We start from the raw sequence: 22,696 nt of genomic DNA on the forward strand, positions 1-22,696 counted from the left end.
CCATTTTTTAACATCAGAACTATTCTTGCTCAGATTGAAGAACAGAGGGTTTCCAAGTAGGTAACCAAGATCCAAAATACAGAACCAGAAAAAGAACTGAAGAAAACAGCTTGTTCAGAGTGTGCAAAGTTTTCCAAAAGCTGGTTCACACGCCAGCATGTCTGACTAATATCTACAGTGCTACCAAGATGAAGTAGGCTGAACACAGGCCAAACTGAAAAAAAAATTAAAGCACTATGAAAACTTCTTCAGTGAGTCATTCAAGTAGTCTAGCTTCCAAGGGCTGTTATTTTAAACTTATCTCCGTATATTCACCAAGCTGAAGCCAACCCTTTTTTTAAAACAAAACAAAACAAACAAACAAACCCCAGACATTGGCAACTCAGGTATCATTTACTTTTTTGTTGTATTTTGGACAAATACATGCTTTGATTATCATAAAGCACCAAAACCACTGCTAAAACATTTACTATCACAGAAATATCATAGTAACTTAAGTAGTTTGAGTCAAAAGTTTATTGTGTTGGGAAAAAAAAAAGTCTGATCTGATTATTTCTTGCACATATTGTTTCACTAGAACACCCAATGCCACATTTTCAATTAGCCATGTAACCCAGCATTATTTTTTTTCTGAAGTGAACTGTCCATCTGCAACTTCCTCCTTAATGAACATGCTCTGTACAAAAAAATGAATAGCACCAATAACTAAATAAACAAACATCTATTCCTCACTGGTCATGAGCAGATATTACCCTCACGGATAAATACATTTATCACTTAATGAAAAGATATCAGCTAGTGATTAAAGTGAGAATGTTTAATAAAACCTACCCACAGTATTATTTGATGCCAAAGGCAGACACGTGATCATGATGTACCTCAGTCATAAAAAGAAGGGAGACCAGACACTCCTGTCTCCGTAATATCTTTGCATAATGCTGCACCTAACTGAAAATCAAACATGGTTAGAACTCCTTTGTACCACTACAAGTTATATGGTGAGTTGTCCACTAAAAAATTGTGGAATTGTGCTAAATTTGTGGACTCTTCAGCCCTGCAACACCTTTGAGCCCAAAAGTGGAGAAGCCACTCTGTCAGAGCAGGAGCTTCCATGTCACACATGACAAAAGACAATACAGAAAGTCTCACAATGGCATAATAGCAGAGATGACACATGGTTTGTTGCTGCCCCAGACAAATTAAAAATCAGTAGCTTGTCTTCTGATTTGTCACTGTCAGTAATGCTAGTGACTTGACCCTGGACAAAGCCGAAGCTCCTAGTTCCCTCTGTGTTCTACAGTCAGGAAGAGCTGCAGCATCTGACACCTCCGAGAGAGGCACCATCTCTCAGGGCAGCCTGACTCCAGAATTTGAAAGGGGTTTCTTACTCCTACACACAATACAGCTATTCAGCTGGACTGGACTGTCATTTGTAAACCTGTCTTTGTAAAATGATGCTTGAATATTGTCTGCTGGTAGACATATTTTATGCTTTGAAGACTACCATTCCTCATCTTTAAAAGGTGGCTGACCCTCTGCTTTAAAACAAATCCTTTAGAGCATCCCTTGCTCCCTGTATCCTACACTTTTCAATAAAGATTATTTGCATGCAAACATTTACAGGTATGACTGTAAGAGAAGAAATGAACAACAACTAACATGGCTGAATGGCCTGTGTAGTATTTTTTTCAGAAACTTGGTAAGTTTCAACTAGGGCAGGACATCATAGAATCATCCAGTGGTCTGGGTTGGAAGGGACCTTCAAAGACAATCTGCCATGAGCAGGGACATCTTCAACTAGATCAGGTTGCTCAGAGCCCCATCCAGCCTGGCCCTGAACACCTCCAATGATGGGGCATCCGCAACTTCTCCGGGAAACCTGTCCCAGTTTCTCACCACCCTCATTGCAAAAAACATTTTCCTTATGTCCAGTCTAAATCTACCCTCTTCCAGTTGAAAACCGTTGCCCCTTCTGCTACTACAAGTTCTGGTAGCAAGTCCCTCTCCATCTTTCTTATAAGCTGCCTTTAACTAGTGAAACGCTCCAATAAGGTCTCCCTGGGGCCTTCTCTTCTCCAGGCTGACCAACCCCAACTCTCAGCCTTTCTACAGAGGAGAGGTGTGCCAGTACTCTGACCATTTCTGTGGCTACATCCTTAAGTGTAAAGCCTAGCACATCTCATCCAAGTGTAATTCAACACTGAACTTTATGGGATTGTCAAAAAAAGTAGTGAAAATCTACATGGATAAGCGCTTAATGCAAAAAGGCTTGCAAACCTGTGTTTTGTTTAAGGATTGATTTAGAAACATCCTGCATTTGCCAAGCTACTGAACTAGGCTCAGGAATCTTACAAATGTTGCTGTGTGTGATGGTATTCTTAATTTTAGTTCTCTGGAGCCCTCCAGTGGAACGGACCCATGAGAATAGTCACGAAACCCACAGAAGAACAGAAATATTTCACGAAGGCATTTTATCTGCAGGAGCCACAGGCTGCTGACACAGTCTGCCACCAAATCCTGGTGCACGTGTTGCTTCCTACCGAGGTGACCGGCGACATGAGTCGATATTCTCCCCCGAGCCCCGAGGGGCGTTGCTTTGCCAGCAGGGAGCCGCGTCCCTTCGGCACGTCCAGTCCCGCTGCGCGCTCCCCCCGCGGCTGCCCCGGCCACCCCGGGGGGCCAACACCACCCACGGCGGCTTCACCCCCGGCGGAGGCGGCGCCGGGCGGCCCCGCGCCCCCCGGGACATGCGCAGTGGCGGGTAACGGGACCCGTCCGCGCCGGCCACCGGGGACCCCCCGGCGCGGCGGCGGCGCATGCGCGCTGGGCGGGACGGGGTCCCCAGGGCCCCCCGGCGCCGGCCGCCCCGCGTCCCCCCGCGCCCCCGCCGCGCATGCGCAGCGGCCCAAGCGGGAAAGGGGAGGGGGGGAAGGGCGAGGAACTCGGGTCTTCCCTTCTCCTGCAGGCTGGCGGGTTCCGCTCCGGGCAGCGCGGCGCCGCCGGCTCCTCAGGCCCGGCGAGGAGCTGCCCCGCGGCGCCATCCAACGCCTGCCGGCGCGGCTGGGGGAGGAGGAGCAGCGAAGGGGAAGATCGGGTCAGCTCGACACACGCCGGCCCCCCGGGAGCGCTGGCGAGCGCAGCCTGCCCCGCTACTTACACTCTCCCCCGCCTCCCGCCGCGGGCGCCGCCGCTGCTACCGCTCCGCGGCCGCTTTCCCCTCTCTTTCGCTCTTCGTCTTCACGAACAAGACAATATGGCGCCGGCTGCTGCTCACCCGGAAGTAAAACGCGTCACGGTGTTGACCCTTGCCTGGAACACGCGAACGCCTCTTTCCACCATCTTTGCTAAGGGCTCGTGGGCGGTGTCTCCCTTCCTCCCTCGGCGGGAAGCGGCCGCCCGCGGGCAACGCCGCGCCGCCGCCATCTTTACTGTGGGCAGCTACCCCAGTTCCTGTCGCTCGCCGCTCTCCATGGCAGCCGCGGCGGCGGAGGAAGGAGGGGCCGCGCTCCCGCCAGCCGCCCCCTGCCCGGGGAGGGACCCCCCGGCCGGCAGCGCCGCCCCGCCCCGCCAGCGGCCGCCGGGGCTGCGCTCCACCCGGCCCGGCCCTCCCTCGGCTCACATCGCCTCGTCCCTCGGCCCACATCACCTCGTCGGCGTAGGGCGCCCCAGGGTCCGCCCCGAGGCCTCCTCCCGCGGCGGGGAGCGACCGGGGTTCAGGCCCCGCCGGCGTGCGTTACTGTGAGGAGACCCGCGGGGAGCTCATCGGCCCTGTGGCCTCCACAGGTACCTGCCCGCCAGAGAGGAAGGTTGCAGCGCGCAGGGTGGGGTCTACAGGAAGAAGTATTTAAAGCTGCTTCGTTAAGTGGATGTGACTCCGGGCAATGATGCTGCGTTGAAATATGTGAGTAACTCACGTGTTGCACAGCTGCAGGGCGTCGGCATTCTAAGGTCAGTGTATGCCTATTTGGGGTATTCGTGGAGCAGGACAGTCCTTTAAGTAGTTTATTCAGAATATCCAAACTAACTTTTAAGTTATCATGAGATTTACCTTGAAATTATAGTTGTATTTTAATGTATGAAGCTAAAACCAAAATCAGAAAGAAAGGCTGAGGGAGCTGGGCCTCTTTAGCTTGGAGAAGAGGAGACTGAGGGGTGACCTCATTAATGTTTATAAATATGTAAAAGGTGAGTGTCATGAGGATGGAGCCAGGCTCTTCTCAGTGACAACCAACAGTAAGACAAGGGGTAATGGGTGCAAACTGGAACACAGGAGGTTCCACTTAAATATGAGAAGAAACTTCTTCACAATGAGGGTGACAGAACACTGGAACAGGCTGCCCAGGGAGGTTGTGGAGTCTCCTTCTCTGGAAACATTCAAAACCTGCCTGGACACATTCCTGTGTAGCCTCATCTAGGTGTTCCTGCTCTGGCAGGGGGATTGGACTAGATGATCTTTCGAGGTCCCTTCCAATCCCTGACATTCTGTGATTCTGTGATCATCGTAGGTAAATAGCTCTTCTTGTATCGACATTGGGGTTGATTCTGTGGGCAAGGACTAGGTAGTTGCATTGCTTTTTGTGGAACAGAGGTTTTCATTAGCTAGTACGTTACTTGCTGCTGTGATCACTGCCTTTCCTTCCTTTAGCATCATCAGATGTAAATGCTTAAAATATCCCTAATCTCTTTGCTCATTGGATGAATTATAAAAGATTGAAAGCCTCAAAAAACTGTGCTTTACTTCATGTAATGATTTCATTGTAAGATTTGTTGGTGCCACTTATACTACATATTACTGTTAATTGAAGTGTTCTAGGCTTTTCCCATTTTGTGTCACAAGGAATAGCTGGACCGAGAACACTTTCCACGGGCAGAAGTGTTCTGGAAGTTTTAAGTGTCGACTGACACACAGCTAGAACCCTGGTGTGGTACTTCTGGATGGGCAAGCTTTAAGCCGTTACTGAAACTGGGGATGTGAGGGGAAACCGCTCTTGATCCTGGTCTTATCACAGAATTACAAAACTCTGTTCCTGTAAAGGGAACAAATTGTCTTTCAGTCTATGACCCATGTCATAGATGGTAGGGCAGGGGGAAACAAGCGATGTAGCTTTAGTGCTCAAGGATCTGGACTCATCTCTGGGTAGCTCTTTCAAGTGCAGTGAAGTTGGGACACAAGATGAAAGGAAAAAATAGTCTCTCTTCGGTTGGGAAAAAAAAGTTTTGTGAACTGAATTGTACAACATACAGCTTATATTTAGACAATATAGTTTTCATACATTTGTCAAATAATATTTACCATATATTAAATGACAAAATGAATAGAAGACAAATGGCAGCTTTATTCTGAGAAGCTTGTGAAAACACCTAGGATAGACTGGGAAACTGATCAGACTTATATTTGGGTTTTAAATACAGTCTGTGTTTAAGGCCTTGTTTACTTATTAATATTTGGAATTAGAAATCAACAAAGTGTACAATACATCAGCACTGTAGTAAATTATTAAAATATTGTTATTTAAATACCTGCAGAGTAAAGAGTTAGACTACTAGTTCAAACAGATTAAAAGAGTTAATGAATGAAAATAAGGTGAAACTTGAACATGCTTGATATATTGCTCAAGTATTCCAGACTTAGCAAAGGTTTTTTTCGATTACTTGGATTGTCTTTTGCAAGCACATATGAACATATTGGGGACTATCCTCATGCATAAATGACAGTAGAATCATAACTCTGTGGAAGTGGCTAAATAGGGAACGGCTGCCATTGACATGGTGGTTTCATTACGAAGTTCACTGTAATGATCCCCAGGCTACACAGCTCAAACGGAAAAATTAATCTAGCACAGCAGCGAGATAAGTGCAAAATAAATACAGCAAAAATAAATGCTTTTCTTTTATCTTTTAAAAGCAGTACTGCACCTTTGTATAATATTTTGTACTCAAAAAACTGCAATAGATATAAGAAACATTCCTGACATTAAAAATAGTTTTTCTGCTAATATCAATGAAGACTGAAGTGTTTATAACTTTATATAAATTGAATGTATACCACGTAGTTTTCAAGTAGTTGCAATGCATTGCAATTATTTCATTATAACAAATAAATAACTTAGACTTTATTTTATATGTTGTGTAAAAGAAGCATTTTGACTTGCACTAACAGACTTCTGTCTGAAAATATATTTTATAATCTCAGTTTACAAAAAAAAAGATTTTTAATAATTTTGAATAATCACTTTATCTCTGTTTCTGCAGTTTATTTATACACCAACAGGAGAGATACAGCTCAAACAGCTGGCAAATTGACATTCTAAGGCACAGTAAATAGATACAGAAGCAAAAAATAATCCATTCACTTCTTTGCCATGAGGGTGGTGAGGCTCTGGAACAGGCTGCCCAGAGAAGCTGTGGATGCCCCATCCCTGGAAGTGTTCAAGGCCAGGGTGGATGAGGCTCTGAGCAACCTGGTCTAGTGGAAGGTGTCCCTGCCCTTGACAGGGGGAATGGAACTAGATGATCTTTAAGGTCCCTTCGAACCCAAACCATTCTGTGATTCTGTGAAGACAATTAGACTGAAATGGTTCTACTGAAAATTAGTAGCATCTCTCTCATGTAGATACATAAATCTTTGTACAAATGCATAAATGTGCGCAGGGCACAGCAAAAAAAGTTTCCAGCTGATGAAAATTGAGGAATATAATTTTTTGTTTAATCAGGGCTGCTGTAAAGCTGTTTTGTGAACTATGCTACTACTTTTAAATTCAAATTGGATTTGCTAATTTTTGCTAACATGGGAGTTGTATTCAAATACTCTCTTTGTTCACATTTCAATACATCTTAAAGTTAATAAATTATTCCTTTCCAAGTCTAGTTTGTTACTAAGACATCCAAATAAAAATTTTATAATGGGTTAATTTGAGAATGCAGATGCATTAATTTCATATCTCTTTCTGATTCAGTTTGTGTTAGTATAAAAAAGAAGTCCAAGGAGAAACGAATCACAGAATGTTAGGGATTGGAAGGGACCTCAAAAGATCATCTAGTCCAATCCCCCTGCCGGAGCAGGAACAAATGGTGAAGTTGAGACATTTCGGCCTTTTAATGAATTTATAAACCATTCTCACCTGCTACCACTTGAAATCCATAAGCAAGGGCACTTCATTGATAAACACAGAGGGCACAGATGGGAATAGGCTAGGAAGGTTTGGCAGACTCCATAGATTTCTTTTTCTAATTAAAGATGGTTACAGAGCATACACTTTGGGCAGAGGAGTTTTGGGTTGGTTTGTTTTTCCTTCACCACTAAGTATTTGTAGCCCTCTCTTAGGAGAACAGGGTTATACCAATATGATGTCTGTACGTATATTGGTGTAGACAGGTCAGTGTAATAATTTTTCTCCCCCTCGCTTATTGCCATATTTAGCATAAATGGTATAGAAAGCCAAAGATAACAAAGTTCTTTCTGCGGAGAAAGACTGTATAGTCTGGACTAATTCCTTAGCTGTTAGAGCCATCTCTGTTGATGCCTCAGCTCTGGGGACACTTTTTTAGGGAGTTGCAGTTGTCCATATACAAATTGAGTACTTTTCACAACTTAGACTTACTTGCTGAAGGAATTATTTGCTTTGCTTGCTTTCTTACCATTTTAAAGGCAGCAGAAGGCTACTCCAGAGTCACAGCTTTTCTCAGATACCTGTATTGCCATCTGTAGGTAGAGCCAGGGTGGTGGTAGGGAGAGGCAAGAATATAGTTACAGTAGCTCTTCTAGTAAGAGTTTTGCTAGTTCATGGAATGCAAATGATGGGACTGGGAAACATGTAACGGTTAAGCATCAATGAAAGAAAAGACGTTGACAGAGGCTTATGGAGCCCCTGAAAACATGAAGAACAGATGAGGCTGATGAAGAAACAGTAGTGCCCTCAAGAAGAGAAAAGAGAAGAGAACCCCATTTCTAAGCTATTCCACATGAAGCAGCTGGCTACTGCTCTTTCTTGGAGTGGGGAGGACCACAAAGGTATGACGTAGCTCTGTGAAGAGTAGCTGCTATAGGCCTGAAAAGATTTTTGGTCTGGTAACAAAGATATTTTAAGGAGAGTCTTAAACTTTAGAGCCCTTCAGTTAAATTCTGAAAACACATCGCTTTTCAATAGTGTGTGTGGACCTGGCAGTTGCAGGAAACTATGGATTCCTAGACTTTGCAAACAGCCTCTAGAATCATGTTTGACATTTTAGTAAACATATTTTTCTGGAACGCTCTGACCTCTTGCAATTTTTGATAAGTAACTATTAATATAACAGGTCTTCAGTATGCATATTTAAGTACAATCACTTGATTTGGACCCAAATTTTGCCACAAAAAACCCAGAACCCTGTATCCTGAAGGACACACTATGATTTGCATCTAAAATTGTGTACGACATTCCCTTATTATCTTCATTCTAAAGCCGTAACTTCACCTATTACCCTTTGTTTTACAAAATATTTCCTTCTATAATATTTTCATACCTGTTCCCAAGTCTGAACTTACTGGAGATGCTGCTAACACTGCTTTTTATTTCAACTCAGGAAGCCTCATCCAGGAGTAACAGTGATGGCTATCTCTGATAAAGGTGTTAGCTTTTTTCCATGCCATTTTCTCTCCAGCTTCTATAAAATACCTCAGTAGCAAGGAAATGTTCCCTGGCTGTTAATGAGAGAATACTCATGCCAGCATCTTTCATAGCATCCTAGTCAGTATGTCTACTTGGGAAGATTTCAACAGTCCACACAGCATGTGAACTCCAATTAAAGAGAAGTGAAGACCACCTCAAGAGTTTCCTGAAAGTAGCACTAAAACTAAGCAAATATAGGTTTAGAATGTCGTTCTGTTTTTCTGTTGGTTTTGTACACTAGGGGGGTACTTTTAGGCTAAAAAGTAGGAGGCTAATATAGGTACTTAAGTTCAGTAGGTTTACAGAAATCAGCAAAACTAGGAACTTGAGGCCTTGTAGTCATGTAATCTGTCTGTTTGCCTTAAGGTGGATGAAATACATTCCATCTGTGGCCTCCTAACAAGACTGTGTCACAGAAGTGTAACTTAAGTCAGTACTTGCTGTGATTCTTGCTCAGAACTAATTTTGAGTTTTGATCAGCTGTATACAAAGAGGTGGAAGGTGTGTTTAGGTGGATGAAGGGTATGGGAAAACAAGGAGGTAAAAGAGAATTAACATATTGTAAGCAACTCTAGTCTAAATGTAATTTTTTTTTTTTTCTTTCTTAGTGTAGACTCAGGTCAAGATGTGTTTAGTTGGAGTATAGATGGTTCAAGTTGACTGCATGGTTTCTCTGAGTTTTATTACTTTTGGGTAGACTGAAACAATTTTAATCTATGGAGGGAAAAATGATTGTGTTGGCCAAAATGCATAGACTAAGCTTGACCTAAACAGAAAAGTTTTTCTTTGGAAAATGAAATCCTGTGCGACCAGGGGCTCGCTCTGTTATGGCAATCAGTTGCATGGCCTAACAGTCCGTAGTGTCTGCACCAAGTACATACAAGTAATGTGGCTATCTAATACACCTCTGCAGTTTGATGCAACTATGGCAGGCCTTGCTATTTTCTTATGCAAAAGAGGGAATGCAGGTGGGATGAAGCTTTGAAACAGAACTAGACAAGTCATGCAAGTATGTATGGCAATATGTGGCAGAGACAGTAATAGGGACAGCACGTGTTTTTTTCACCAAAAAAAATTTCCAGAAATGAAAATAGTATGCAGAAATAAACATAGTCTTTTCTCTACCAAAGAGCAAGTTGGACAGGATGGAACTGTTACAGAAGTAATTTGTTTTAAGTAACTGCTTATTAAATAAATGAATTTCAACATAGCTTCAAAGTAATAATCAGATTTTGACCTTAAAACGTATCTATTACTCTCTGGGATGGAAATGGGAAATTACCAAAAGAAGTAACAACTCAAAACAGGGCAGTCAAACAGGACACAGAAACACATCCTGCCATCAGGACACCTGCCATCCTCCACCCATGACAAAGGGAAGTCCAGATGTGTATTAGAGAACAAAAGTCATCATTTACTGTCCAACTCACAAACACAGTGCAAAAATAATTTATAGTTTATTACTCCTGTGAGAAAAGTATTCAGGAACAGATAAACACATTCATGTTTAGAACCCAAAGTAACAGCATTACCTGGTTACACTTAAACCCCATATATAGTCATACACAAGCTTATATGCTGTACATTGTCATAATTATGAAGTTGAAAATTTAGTAAATACAGAAGTATTTGCAATTCTCTTTCCTAGTAGGTAAAGTGACAATAGATATTGATGCATTTATGGTGTGCATATGTATATACATATGTGTATCTATATATCTATATCAGAGAATACACATATGCACGCCAAGTATATATTTATATTAACACAGGAATACATTGCTATACCAGTGCCAGTTGGAGACAGCTGAGAGGGTACTGGGTATGGGTGGATTCACTGTCATTTCGTAGAAGCCAAATGGATCTTTTCCCAGTTCATTCCCAGCTGTATCAGGAAAGCACAGAGCCAGCTGCTGTTCCTCCATTCTGGAAGCACTGTGTCTTCCAGTTACTGCATGTGGAAGGAACAGGATTTGACAGGTTCTTGTCTGCAGAAAACTTACTAGCTGACGTCCAACCCAGTGACAGGAAGGATCTGGACTAGATCACAAAAAAGTTGAAATACCAGGGAATCCAGGCACTTAACGCTATCAGTATTTTTATTCTCAACTGTTCTAGAACTATGGATGAAAGCTTATCTTTATTAAAATCAAGAACAAACTTTCCATAGACCTCAGTAGGATAGGACATCATCTTACATTCTAACAGTAATGTATTTTAATGAATCCAGGAATTTTAAATGTTTGGCAAAGTGCATACTTTCAGAGAACCATTCAGATATTTATAATAGCTTGACTGAACTTTAAAGTCGACATATGATAAATTCTCTACAAGATAAAGGCACAATATTTACAGGTACTCTTACCACTGCAGTTTTAAATAAGATAAACTAAATAACCACTACCATCTTTTAAATTAACCTGTTGAGAATTATAGTAATAATCTTTCATAAAAAAGTAGATATGCTTGTGCATTTAATACTCTTGATTCTGGAACCATCTGAACGTGGGCATCACTAACATACACCCACTGGCCTCCTGATGCTCCCATGGCTTCTTTTAAACCTGGAAAGTAAAAGCAAAAGAAATTGTTTATTGTCTTTCATGTCATCATCAAATACAGTGGATATTTCAAATAGCAAGAGAAGCTTCTAACCCGTAAGAACTCATGACTTAGATGCAGTTCAGTATTTGCAGTTTGAAATGTACATGTCAAAGAGTACTGTAAGAGAAATTGGTGGAAGACAATGCTTACACATCTACACTGCCATAGCTTTTTTCATATTTTTTTTAAAAGCCTAAGACATTTCAAGTACAGCTTGCTGAATTCTAACAGTAAGTTATACTATCACACAACCAGTTCTGACATAAGAAAAAAATCATATTTCAAAAGCTGACCAGTGTGAAATTAAGAACACAAAAAATTCTAATCTGTTCTAATAATTATTGCAAGGGAAGCATAAGACTGAGGGAGACTTCCATTTCAAAAATATTTTAAAATTGTCCTTCTGGGAAAATAAGCTTCAAATGCAAAGTGATGCTACATAGGCTAGGCAGGACAGTGCTTGGTTCTCACTCCCCCGATGAAAGGAAACAGTAAATATATTTACCTTACTCTTGACAGCTCAAAATTCTTGCCTCCACAAATCATTCACTAACAGATTCTATCCTAGAATCTTATTTCATTCTGCATATCCAAAATATATTAGTAAGAACTAGTGTGCTGTTCTCAAAATACCAACAGAAACCCTACAGTAAACCTTGTATTCTCCATGAAAAAGTTTCTTGCTGTTCACATTAAACCAGAGTACTCCAGATTTTTAGGCATTAAAAAATTTCCAATCCTAAAACATGTAAAATGCTCAAATATACAGAAAGTTCAATTTAAATTGTCGTGGATTCAGCTCTTGTTCTGGAACATTTTAAAATACCATATATGCCAAATAACTAGTTTACCAGGCACAACTAGGCATATTATTTTGACTAGGAAAGAGAAGAGAGTTTTCCATCAATTCTCCATTCAATAACTGAACCAAAATTTCATTATTCACTCAGCTCTCTGTGGGGTTAATACAGAAGTAGGTCATGTACTGGGAAAAAATAAAAAATGTAACGGAAAAAATAACTTATTTATGTGGCCCTAAAAATTACTGAATATTCTGAGTCAAAACAATTATTTGCTGTAAATCCCCTTAAGGATAAGGAGCTGTAGCCAGTGGTTGCTTTTGGTTTTCCTCACAGAGGAAGGAAGCTCTGTTCATACCTACCCAGAACATTTTTAGTGGTAGAAATATGCTCTAGTAATTTCTTGGAGGGTGTCCTGACTTTCACGTACGCCGCATAGTGACCACCTCTCATGGACCCACTGTGCTCCACTATTCCGTAAAGACTATATAGTACTCTTGCACCATCCGTAACATTCTGCATTCCCGGAAAAAAAAAAAAAGAAAGATAAATTATTTAATGATGAACTTTACAGATATCTTAACTAGCTATCAACACTTCAAAAGAAGCAAATGGACATCTACAGCATTTCCAATGGATAAATAAATGTATTAAAAATACTCAGTAGTCTGTTAATTTAGTACCATGGGAGCAGCAATACTTGTCCTTAATGCTGTTAGATACACTAGTGCTATCAGGGCACTACAACTTAACTAATACTTGTTAACATCCGTGATGTTCTTGATATGAATGAAATTTCGATTAGTTACAATTCTGATCTCGGGACACTATTTGAGAATATTCACTCTGTTATTTCTCTAGGAAAGGAAGGAATAATAGTCATCATCTTCATCATCATCATCAATCTGATTTAACTTATGCTCAGGACAACTGTTGAATCACAATAAAAATAAAGATTAGAAATGGGTACCTTGCAAGACGCAGCACAAAATGGTGCCAAATCTAAAATCAATGGGAAATCCACGTGCCTATTTACCTTCCGTAGACTCAAACCAGCCTTCAAAAGAAAACAAAAACAAAAAAGGCTGTAAAATAAATATTTTTACTGGGAAGTTTTTTTAATGCTAAGGTGTATTACTATACTATTAAAATGAACCAAAACCAATAAAAGATTGTAACTGATTTAAACATTCTTTGTTATGTTTTCAATACGGTGCCTGCGACACAAAAGCATGATGGACACGTAAGAGGTTTCCCTGGATCCATCTGCACAGCTAAATGCCCTCTGAAGGTATTAGTTTCAAACAGTGGTTCTACCAGTTCTCCATAGAAAAAGGAAATATTGGTATGCATGATGACACTAAAAGAATTTCTTGTCCACTAGTGGGGCAGAGGAATACACAAAGGGGTTTTGGCTTTTTACCTGGTGGAATCTTTTCAGATGGAGAATGAGAATAGCGGGAACTGAAGAAATCAGCAGCTGTTTCCGAGCATTTGTGTAGACACCTTCCATTTTCTTCTCTGTATTTAAGAATATCAAAATAATTTGTAAAGTGAGGGCAGTCACACAATTTAAGTATTTTTTAAACATTTGTCAGGATAGATCTATGTTGCAATAATTTTGTACATGTTATATAAAACACAAGGGAAATTTTGTGGAGTAACAGAAAAATATTTTCTCATTTTTCTAGTTTTTAATAAACATAATCTGCCAAATCTGAGCATTATTTTAGCCTGTCCTGTGCAGATCAGATGAAGAGTTGGCAGCATGTATACTACCTACGTGAGCTCGCACGCGGAGATCCATCCATTGCCTGTTACTATAACACCCAACTTACCTGTTAAAACCACTTCACCTGAAATAAATGGATGATCACTGGAACAAGAAGTGGAAGGCACAGGTCTCTTTATCGATGCTAATGTCCTAACCACTAAGACAGAGCTTAATTTTCCATTTGTCAGTTCTTTCTGAATGACAACTTACTTTGTGCTTATTGAAGAGAAAGGCCTGGGGCAGGGAGGGGGGTGGCTGCCTCAGAACCTGCTGCCCAAAGCGCACACAGCTGGGGAGCAGGGACTCTGATCCCCACATGGGGCAGAAGGAATTGAATCTGGGGTTCTTGTTCACTGAATAATTAATTAATTTACTAGTTTTACACACATCCAAAGAAAAATATTTCATCTGAGGTAGAATGGAGCATTTCAAGTAAAAGTAGGTGACTTCTTACATCTTTCGTTTTAGAAGGAAAAAGAGTCATGATTAATTATGAACTGATTTTAACTTTCCATTTTTCACTGTGCCTATGGAATCAAAATAGTATTTATATAGCACTTACTCGCAGTCCAATAACAATAAATGAACGATTATAAAATACTTCTTTTAATTAATTTTTCTAAATTTACTTACACTTAACTTGTATCTCTCCAGATATCTATAAACACACAGCAGTCAAATTTTTGTTACTGTAAGACTTCCCCGTATACTTTATTTCCAAATAATCAGAAGAGCTTATTCTTTTTTTACTGTTCTGAATTACTATGCATTAAAAAAATCCCCCAGACCTTTTTAGAAGTTCATTTTTCATTATATTTAAATTGTTTTTCTTACTCAGTGAACCCTATTGGTCTGCCGGGGCTATACAAACATAGAGGAAAACATTGTCACAAGAAGGTAGTCCTGTCTCATCTCCCATTCTTACAAATCTTTGTAAGTTGTTTTTCCCTCTTCATTACAAGTGTCTTTTTTTGCCTCACTTAATTACATGAGTATGTAAGTTACTAGATCAGAACATTACAGCACTTATTTCAAAGCTTCTGGGATTGTAAAGAACAGAAACAGCAGCAAAGATTAATATTGAACGATGAGCCTATTCAGTTTATGCTCATCTTTAAGTTATTTATCTTGGATAAAATCAAGATGCACAACGAAATCTAAGTTACATCTATGATTACGTTCTAATATAAAATTTAGTTTTGTTGCCTTTGTAGGATGAAGTTTTAAGTTGTTACAAGCAAGTTCTGCTGGGGGAGACATTTTGTGGTTAGCCCCAGCGGAGAGGCTTGGGCTGTAGCAATGACACAGCAGCGAGTGCACAGGTTTTGAGAGGCGATTTTGTAAAGTGTCGAGACAGACACAAAGACATTTACCTGTGGAGATGGTTTTCTTCTGATACTTCTGTTTCCTTTCTGTGCAGCTCTCACATAACAGCTTGTTGTTCCCCATGAGAAGCTCGACAGAGGTAAACTGGTAAAGGCAGGACTGAACAGAACATTCCTTTGAGCTAGTTATGTAGCTTTGGGAAAGGGTCTGGAAAGCATTTTGAGGGTTTTGGGATAGCAGGGGTTTGTCTACTGAGAACATGGAATTATTTGATAAACCTAATGCTGTATCCCCACGGCTCAATTTTTTATCTTCTTTTATAGTATCACAGAAGCTGAGTTTGGACATGGCACTGGAAATCGTCTCATCGTTACTGTCACTGGGTTTGCTGTGTGGCATTTTAACATTTACGTGGTTGACGTGCAAAGCAGATGTGTTGCTGCCGGACGGGCCGAAAGCTGTTTGCTTAGAAGCACTTTCACTCTCTGAGGCTTCACTGTCTGCATCAAAGCTGCTTTCAGAGCGACTGGCTTCCTTCTCGCTGCCGTCCGTCTGGCTGCCGTTCACAGCGGAGTCGGCAGCCGTGTCTTTGGAGTACGGGACGCCAGAGCTACCTTCCAGCTCAAGCTTTTTGGTTTTTCCCTGCAAGATAACAGGACTTCTTTGTTCTTCATTGGAGGAAGCTTTTCTGGCAAGCCGTCTCTCCTGGTTCAATTGATTCTGTAAATTATGGCATTATTATTTCAGTAACATAGGGGAGAAACAGAAGTCAGATCTGTGATCTAACACAGTTTTTGAAATATGACAAATTCAACGGAAATTAAACCTATTATTTCATATTCTCCATCTCTCACGTGTTTAAGCTACTTGATCTCCTTAAGGTCTTTTTAAACCAATTTAGGATTAGAAACCTACACCCCAGTCAGCTAAGAGCATTATACTTACTGTGAGATCAATACTTACCCCAACTAATTACATCCACTTTGTGACAGCTGTGGATGGCACATGTGAAGTTGTATTAACTTAAGCTTCAAAAAGGGTCTCAAATTTAAGCTAGTGCCTTAGCCTCCCATCAGAGGCCTTAGCTGATGAGCACCTCCAGAAGAAAATCCAACTCACCTGTAGGCATTTGTCTTAGAATAAAGCATCCCTAGTGACATGTTTGCTAATTTGTATATTATCTGAAGTTGATTTTTTAATCAAGATTGCAAGAAGAAAAAACCAACTTCGCTGCCCCAGAAAACTACTGCTATAGATTAAACAAACAAAGAAAAAAACAACAAAACACTTAAAGGTGCCATAATTTTAACTGATTTATAAGTGTTCATGATTCTTTTCTTTCTTCTGTTTGGCTTCTTTCCAAAAGAAGTGAGCAACTTCCCTTCTCCTTTGCTTTTTTCTTTATCTGAGTTGGATCAAAATTCTAGTGATGCCAGTGAGAATCCTTCCATTAACCTCAACAGTTTGAGTTTTAGGCCTTTTCTCCTGTACAAATCAGTGTCTGCACCTTCTTCTTTCCATTCTTTTCATTTCTACCACATGTCCTTTTTCTACTTCTGTCTCATTCTTTTCTCCTATCGGTTTTTATATGGTCATTCTTTTATATTTTTTCTTCACATGTATTATATTTGGTGTGTTAAGACCTGTTTCAGGGGAGTATTTATGGTCGCCAACAGGGCACAGACCCTTCCAGCAGGGCTCACTCAGATACCAGGTAAAAGAATCTAAAACTGTCATGATCTCATAACCTATAGCCTAGGCACATTCTTAAAATAAGGCTTGAAATTCCCTCTGAATGTCAGGAGCCCCGCACTTGCATCTTCCACTTCCCGGCATTAATAAGAAAACACCTTTTAAACACACAAAGAGACACACAGCAGGAGTTAAGCTCACATCAGTGCCTTCACAGAACAAACTACAGAAATTAACTTTCATAGAATCATAGAACTGTTTAGGTTGGAAAAGACCTTTAAGATCATCCAAGTCCAACCATTAACCCAACACTGCCAAGTCCACCTCTAAACTATGTCCCTAAGAACCTCATCTATGCATCTTTTAAACACTTCCAGGGATGGTGACTCCACCACATCCCTGGGCAGCCTGTTCCAATGCCTGACAACCCTTTTCCATGAATAAATGTTTCCTAATATCCAATCTAAACCTCCCCTGGCACAACTTGAGGCTATTTCCTCTCATCCTATCACTTGTTACTTGGGAGAAGAGACCAACATCCTCCATGCTACAACCTCCTTTCAGGTAGTTGTAGACAGCAATAAGGTCTCCCCTCAGCCTCCTTCTCTCCAGGCTGAACAGCCCCGGTTCCCTCAGCCGCTCCTCATCAGACTTGTGCTCCAGGCCCCGCACCAGCTTCATCGCCACCTCTGCACTCTCTCCAGCACCTCAATGTCTTTGTCATGATGAGCCCAAAAATGAACACAGTATTCAAAGTGGGGCCTCACCAGTGCCCAGTACAGGGGGGCGATCAGGTCCCTAGTCCTGCTGGCCACACTGTTTCAGGGCTGCTTCCATAACAGGGAACCTCAGTGGACAGAAATTCCCTTCTGCACGCCTGATCATGTTCCCAGGCTGCAGCAAAGGTGTCATTTTAGAGGTGGCTTTGTGTTCACTATTTCCTGCTGACTATCTTTACGTAGCTTCTCGTTTGGTAGAGAGGGTTTCTGGACTGTTTTTGTTTTGGATCTCACTGCAGGTCATGGGTACTGAAATGTGAGGCACTACAGGTAACTGCCGAATTTGCAGATACTGAACTTTGTTCAGTTTGTCCCTTAAATATGTAACATAGACTCAATTAATGAAGAATCCTCAAGCACATATTCAGTTTTAAACTTTAAGCAAGAACTTAAGTCCAAATGAAGTACATGCGTAAGACAAAAAATATTCCTGAATATTCTCTTAAACAGGGTTTAAACCTACACTAAATATTATTTCATAATTCAAGTCCTTAAACTTACAAGCAAGTGAACAGTTTAGCAAAAAAATAATAAAATCCCAATCAAAAAAATCATTAGAAACCCCAAAAACTGCTTTCAATTAGGACCATTTCTTGTCTCAGATAAGCTTGTTCATTTTATAAATAAAGAAGAGGGAAAGGAACATTTCTGAAATTACTGCTAGTGTTCAGGGATATTATGCAAACAGCAGTCAAAAAATTCTTAAAATTGTGAAGCTCCTCATTTTAGGAGAAAAGCCTAACACCCCGTGTTCAGGTTCACTGTTGCCTACAAAACCACCCACAGGATACCCCCCATTTTCACAAGCAAACCTGCAAACTGATGAACTGAAGTCAGAACATCGACAAACAGTGATTGAATTCAACAATTGTTTGTTTTGGATGAGAAGTTTTACTGCTGAACAGATACATTACACTGAAAATATTTTTTTTTAAAGTCTAAAATAATGGTAAATACATGTCTGAAAAGATGGAGGAGGAGCAGAGAATCACAGTCTCACCCATTAGACATACTTCATAGGTCACTTTATCCATTCTTACCAAAAGCAGAGTAATTGCTTCCTTTATATTAGTCTGTCTAATCTAGTTTATTGAATCCGCACTATATTTTATTTTCCTAATTTTGAAAACATTTCAGTAATAGTGTTTCACATATCAGTATTAACACTATTATTAAGATTCTAATTGGCCACATAACCCTATATGGATGATAGGTCTTATTAAAAAAAAGTATGTTAATAATGACAGTATATGACATATAATGACAGTATATGACAATAATGACAATGAGAGCCTTTGTCGTGTTTCATTAACAATAATATATGTGCACAGTAATTACTACAGATCTCTTTTAATCTGTAAACACTAATACATGCAAAGAATCAGTTCTGTTAGGCTGGCATATTTGCAGCACCCTTTTGCTACCATCATTAGGAGGCTGCCCTGGGGACAGGCTGAACCGAGGTCCCCGGCGCTCGGGCTGCTGAAGGCCACCTGGATGACACAGACCCTGCACTCAGTCTCCAAGAGTCTCTGCTTGCTGCACAATTTTTGTTGTACTCGCTGCCCTTGGATGGCTCTAATGCAGACTGGGCTGCTCTCTGAACCAGCACTACTGTTCTGGTGATTGCAACCAGAAACAAACTAGGAGGACACCAAAAGAAAAGCCACCAACAAAACCAAAAGCAACATGAATTGAAACTAACTTACAGATTTTTTTTTTTTTTGCCTTACAAACAAAACCTTGTAACTGAAAACTAAATGGTTCCCAATGACTGTCATTTCTCACACTTCTAAGAATGACTTAACTGTTTTAAAACAAGTCTCAGCTATATACAAAAAAAACCCCATTGATAGGTGTTAAAATTCCCACCCTTGTTACCCTGGAAACTTAATAAGATGATTGCTCGGTGCAAGTATTTAAGTTCTTACCTTATCTTTTGTTAAAGCATGCTTCTTGACAATTTTGGGTTGATTATTCAGTGTAGTGATAGAAGAACAGTTATACTGACCAAGATCTGCCTCTTGTACACTTTTACCTTTACCTGTTCTTCCCAAAGGTACAGGTTTTGCAACCTAAGAAATTAGACAGGAAATTAGGAAACATGCCAATTTTGTATTCCTTTGCAACCTACAGAAAAGATGAAAATAGGTGGTTTTTTCCTTTACTTTAGAAAACAATAACCTACATAAATCCAATTAACTGGCCCCTGAATTGTGGTATAAGACTACTTTCTAATTTTATTTACCATAAAGTCACTGTCAACATTTTTGAAGGATCAACTGAGAGCCACGAGAAATAGCAATGATACGAAATTCCTGTACAGAATACTTACCACATTATCTACTCTAGTATTGTATAAGCATGTGCGTAGCTGTATGAGATGTGAATTTATCAGAGGGGACATAGCTCCCCATAAGTCAGTCTCTGGTGTCGCCTACGGCCTTATGAAGTCATGAAGGAGCTGCCACACACCCCCCTCATGTTCGTGGCAGCAGCACATCTAGGCTATAAAGCAAAGAGCCTACCCTAGCATAATGCACACCCTGGAGTGAGTGCAGGGATCGCTAAAAGCCAGCAGACCCCTCTCCCGCTCACACAGAACCCATGGAGGTCCCATGTTCCACACGTGAGCCGGGAAGCGCAGGGTGCCGATACTCCAAATGCTCTGAGAGGTTTAACTCCTGCAGAGAAACCTGCACTCTATGCAGCAACAAAGCCAAAGAATCTATTAGGAACAAAACTGGTGTTAAGAAACAAGTACGTTTTATACAAGATTAAATACTACATGAAACACTCACCCTTAAATGTACAGGAATATATGTAGGGTGGGGGAAAGAAACACTCCCAACCCATCCCCCCACTCCCAAATGAAAAGCCCGAGTCCTGCAAAACCAGAGTACGTGCCTTCAAACGAACACAGGTCCTCTGCAGCTAACAGGCATTCTGTGAGCTATTTATGCTGAAAACACCAGAATAAATATATTCAAAGTCTACCCATTTTTACACCGTCCCATCCTGTACATACACGTCAGTCCAGAGGGACTCCATTCTCTCGATGCACACCAACAGGCTAGCATCTAACTTTATTGACCTTCAAAACAAGTCTATAATTATTCTATTCCTACAAGTATATACTAAAAATACTACTAAATTAAACTAATCTCAGACCTACATATACTGTAAATTAGAATGGTGATTTGTTCAAAGTTTGGACTAATTTAAAAATATATGGACTTATAATATTGTATGTCTAAATATACCTGTATATGTATATACATAAAATCACACAACGAACACACAGCATGACAGTATGTGTGTTTATGGACAAGCATAAATTTTTTGGCTTGAAATCAACACTGTGTCTATACATACATAACCATCTTCATAAAGGTATGTAAGAAACAATCCACTAGAAGCAATAGTTTTTTTATTACATATTCTGTTTCTTACCCTCTCTTCTATTATAGGAAGTGAAAGATCAATGAAAGGTTCTTTTACTGTTGAAATCTTGAAGAAAAAGAGACAACGCATATTAAATGCAAAGAATAATATATGGATTTAGCACATAGCTCCCATTTTAAATTATTATCAGAAACTATACAAAAAGCTAATTCGTTACAAGATGCATCAAACTACAATGAAGAACTTCCCAAAAACATTTTTCTTATTTTCATTTAATTTTGAGTTAGCTCCAATTTTCTTTCTAATGCTGCATAAAATTTCAGCATAGAGATGTAAAGGGCATGGCCATTCACCTGGGCACAAAATGGACCTAGAAACAGCCTGGTGCTCAGTTCCTCTGAGCTCCAGACAGATTGTCAAGTCATGTGGACCTTCTAGATAGTACACTTTGGCAGAAAACTAATGTTTAGAGGTGCCTGATCCTGGACACCTTTGCGCAGGTGTTTGACCTCGTACACTGTTAGGCAGCAAGGACTAGTTAATGACAGGGTCTAACCTGATGCTCTCAGAAAAGATTAAGTCAGGCTTACTGGTTACAGCCAAAAGTTTTATTAGAAATTTTCACACCATAACATACACTAGTAATTGTTAAAATAAATCCAGCTACGGGGCACTGAAAAAAAAAAACAAATAACCCTACCTTTTCTTTGCTGGAGTTTTATTTTGCCATCTATAAGCCATATAAAATCTAACCTGAAACTGGAAATTTCTGGCAAATCATACTAAAGACATTATCTCTCAGCACTTCCCATCTGCCTTTATGAGTAGAACATCCCTTCCAAGCCTGTTCCTTAAGCTCTCTCCCTTGCCGTTCTCAAATTCCTTCCAAAACTGACTTATCTTACCTCTGGAAAGATCATGGAAAACAAGGCCTTAAAAAAACCATAAAAGTCATGTTGTACAGGTAAGTGACTGAGCAGAGTCATGCCCCCAATTACTGTCATTGTTGCCCTTCTCTTGTATTTACGACCCTGTCTTCCACCTGCAACATTCGATATGGACTGTAAGCTTATTTTTACTTTATTTAAGCTTATTTTTTATTTGTTGTGCAAGGGACTCAGCACGGTTTAGGTTCCAGTAAATCAACAAATGAAATCAAACCTATTGTAGCTGTGAGGACACACTGCCTGATGGGCCGTGTTCAAACAGGGGTTCCTCTTAAAAAGTGAGTTTGCATGAACAAACATGAGTCAAAAATATCTTTGCCAATGCAGGCAAAGGAAAGCGAATACTAAACTCTTCCTCAAAGGGCTACGGCTGGCAAATTCCTGGGTCCTGTGCAGGCAGAATATAAGAATCCAGCAAAAATAAATGAGGCACGCAAAACACATACAACCTCTATTTTGAATATAGTTGAAGTTCTTCATTGATTCTAGTCACACATTGAAGAGTAAATCTCCACATCACGCACAGGGAAGTTTACCTGGCACTGCAGGACTGTGCTTAATTATTCAGACTGATTGATTTACTTAATCTCTACAATACGAAATACAATGTTTTAAACCAAACACAAATGTAACATTCAATTAGAAAAGTCATGCAAATAATATTTTTCTCTTCCAAAGTTAAAGAAAATCATAAGGATTATGGGAAGCATTTATGATGAAA

General features: G+C 40.3%; 2 protein-coding genes across 3 annotated transcripts in view; both read right to left on the minus strand.

Moving 5' to 3' along the window:
- PNISR (PNN interacting serine and arginine rich protein) overlaps positions 1 to 3,264 on the minus strand; it is a 28,066-nt gene extending 24,802 nt beyond the window's left edge. For both annotated transcript variants that reach the window (XM_065631188.1, XM_065631187.1), the window contains exon 1: positions 3,158 to 3,264. The gene's annotated coding sequence lies outside the window, so the exon portion shown is untranslated. The remainder of the gene's footprint in view (positions 1 to 3,157) is intronic.
- Positions 3,265 to 9,966: 6,702 nt separating this feature from the next.
- Positions 9,967 to 22,696, minus strand: part of USP45 (ubiquitin specific peptidase 45) — a 56,490-nt gene continuing 43,760 nt past the window's right edge. Inside the window, exons 12-18 of the mRNA XM_065632985.1 lie at positions 21,077 to 21,133; positions 19,555 to 19,698; positions 15,200 to 15,872; positions 13,476 to 13,573; positions 13,023 to 13,109; positions 12,415 to 12,568; positions 9,967 to 11,212 (exon numbers count right to left, since the gene is read on the minus strand). Of these exons, the coding sequence (XP_065489057.1) occupies positions 11,079 to 11,212; positions 12,415 to 12,568; positions 13,023 to 13,109; positions 13,476 to 13,573; positions 15,200 to 15,872; positions 19,555 to 19,698; positions 21,077 to 21,133 (1,347 nt within the window). The 3' untranslated portion in view covers positions 9,967 to 11,078. The remainder of the gene's footprint in view (positions 11,213 to 12,414; positions 12,569 to 13,022; positions 13,110 to 13,475; positions 13,574 to 15,199; positions 15,873 to 19,554; positions 19,699 to 21,076; positions 21,134 to 22,696) is intronic.

The sequence above is a fragment of the Caloenas nicobarica genome, chromosome 3, assembly GCF_036013445.1.
Source record: "Caloenas nicobarica isolate bCalNic1 chromosome 3, bCalNic1.hap1, whole genome shotgun sequence".
NCBI lineage: Eukaryota > Metazoa > Chordata > Aves > Columbiformes > Columbidae > Caloenas > Caloenas nicobarica.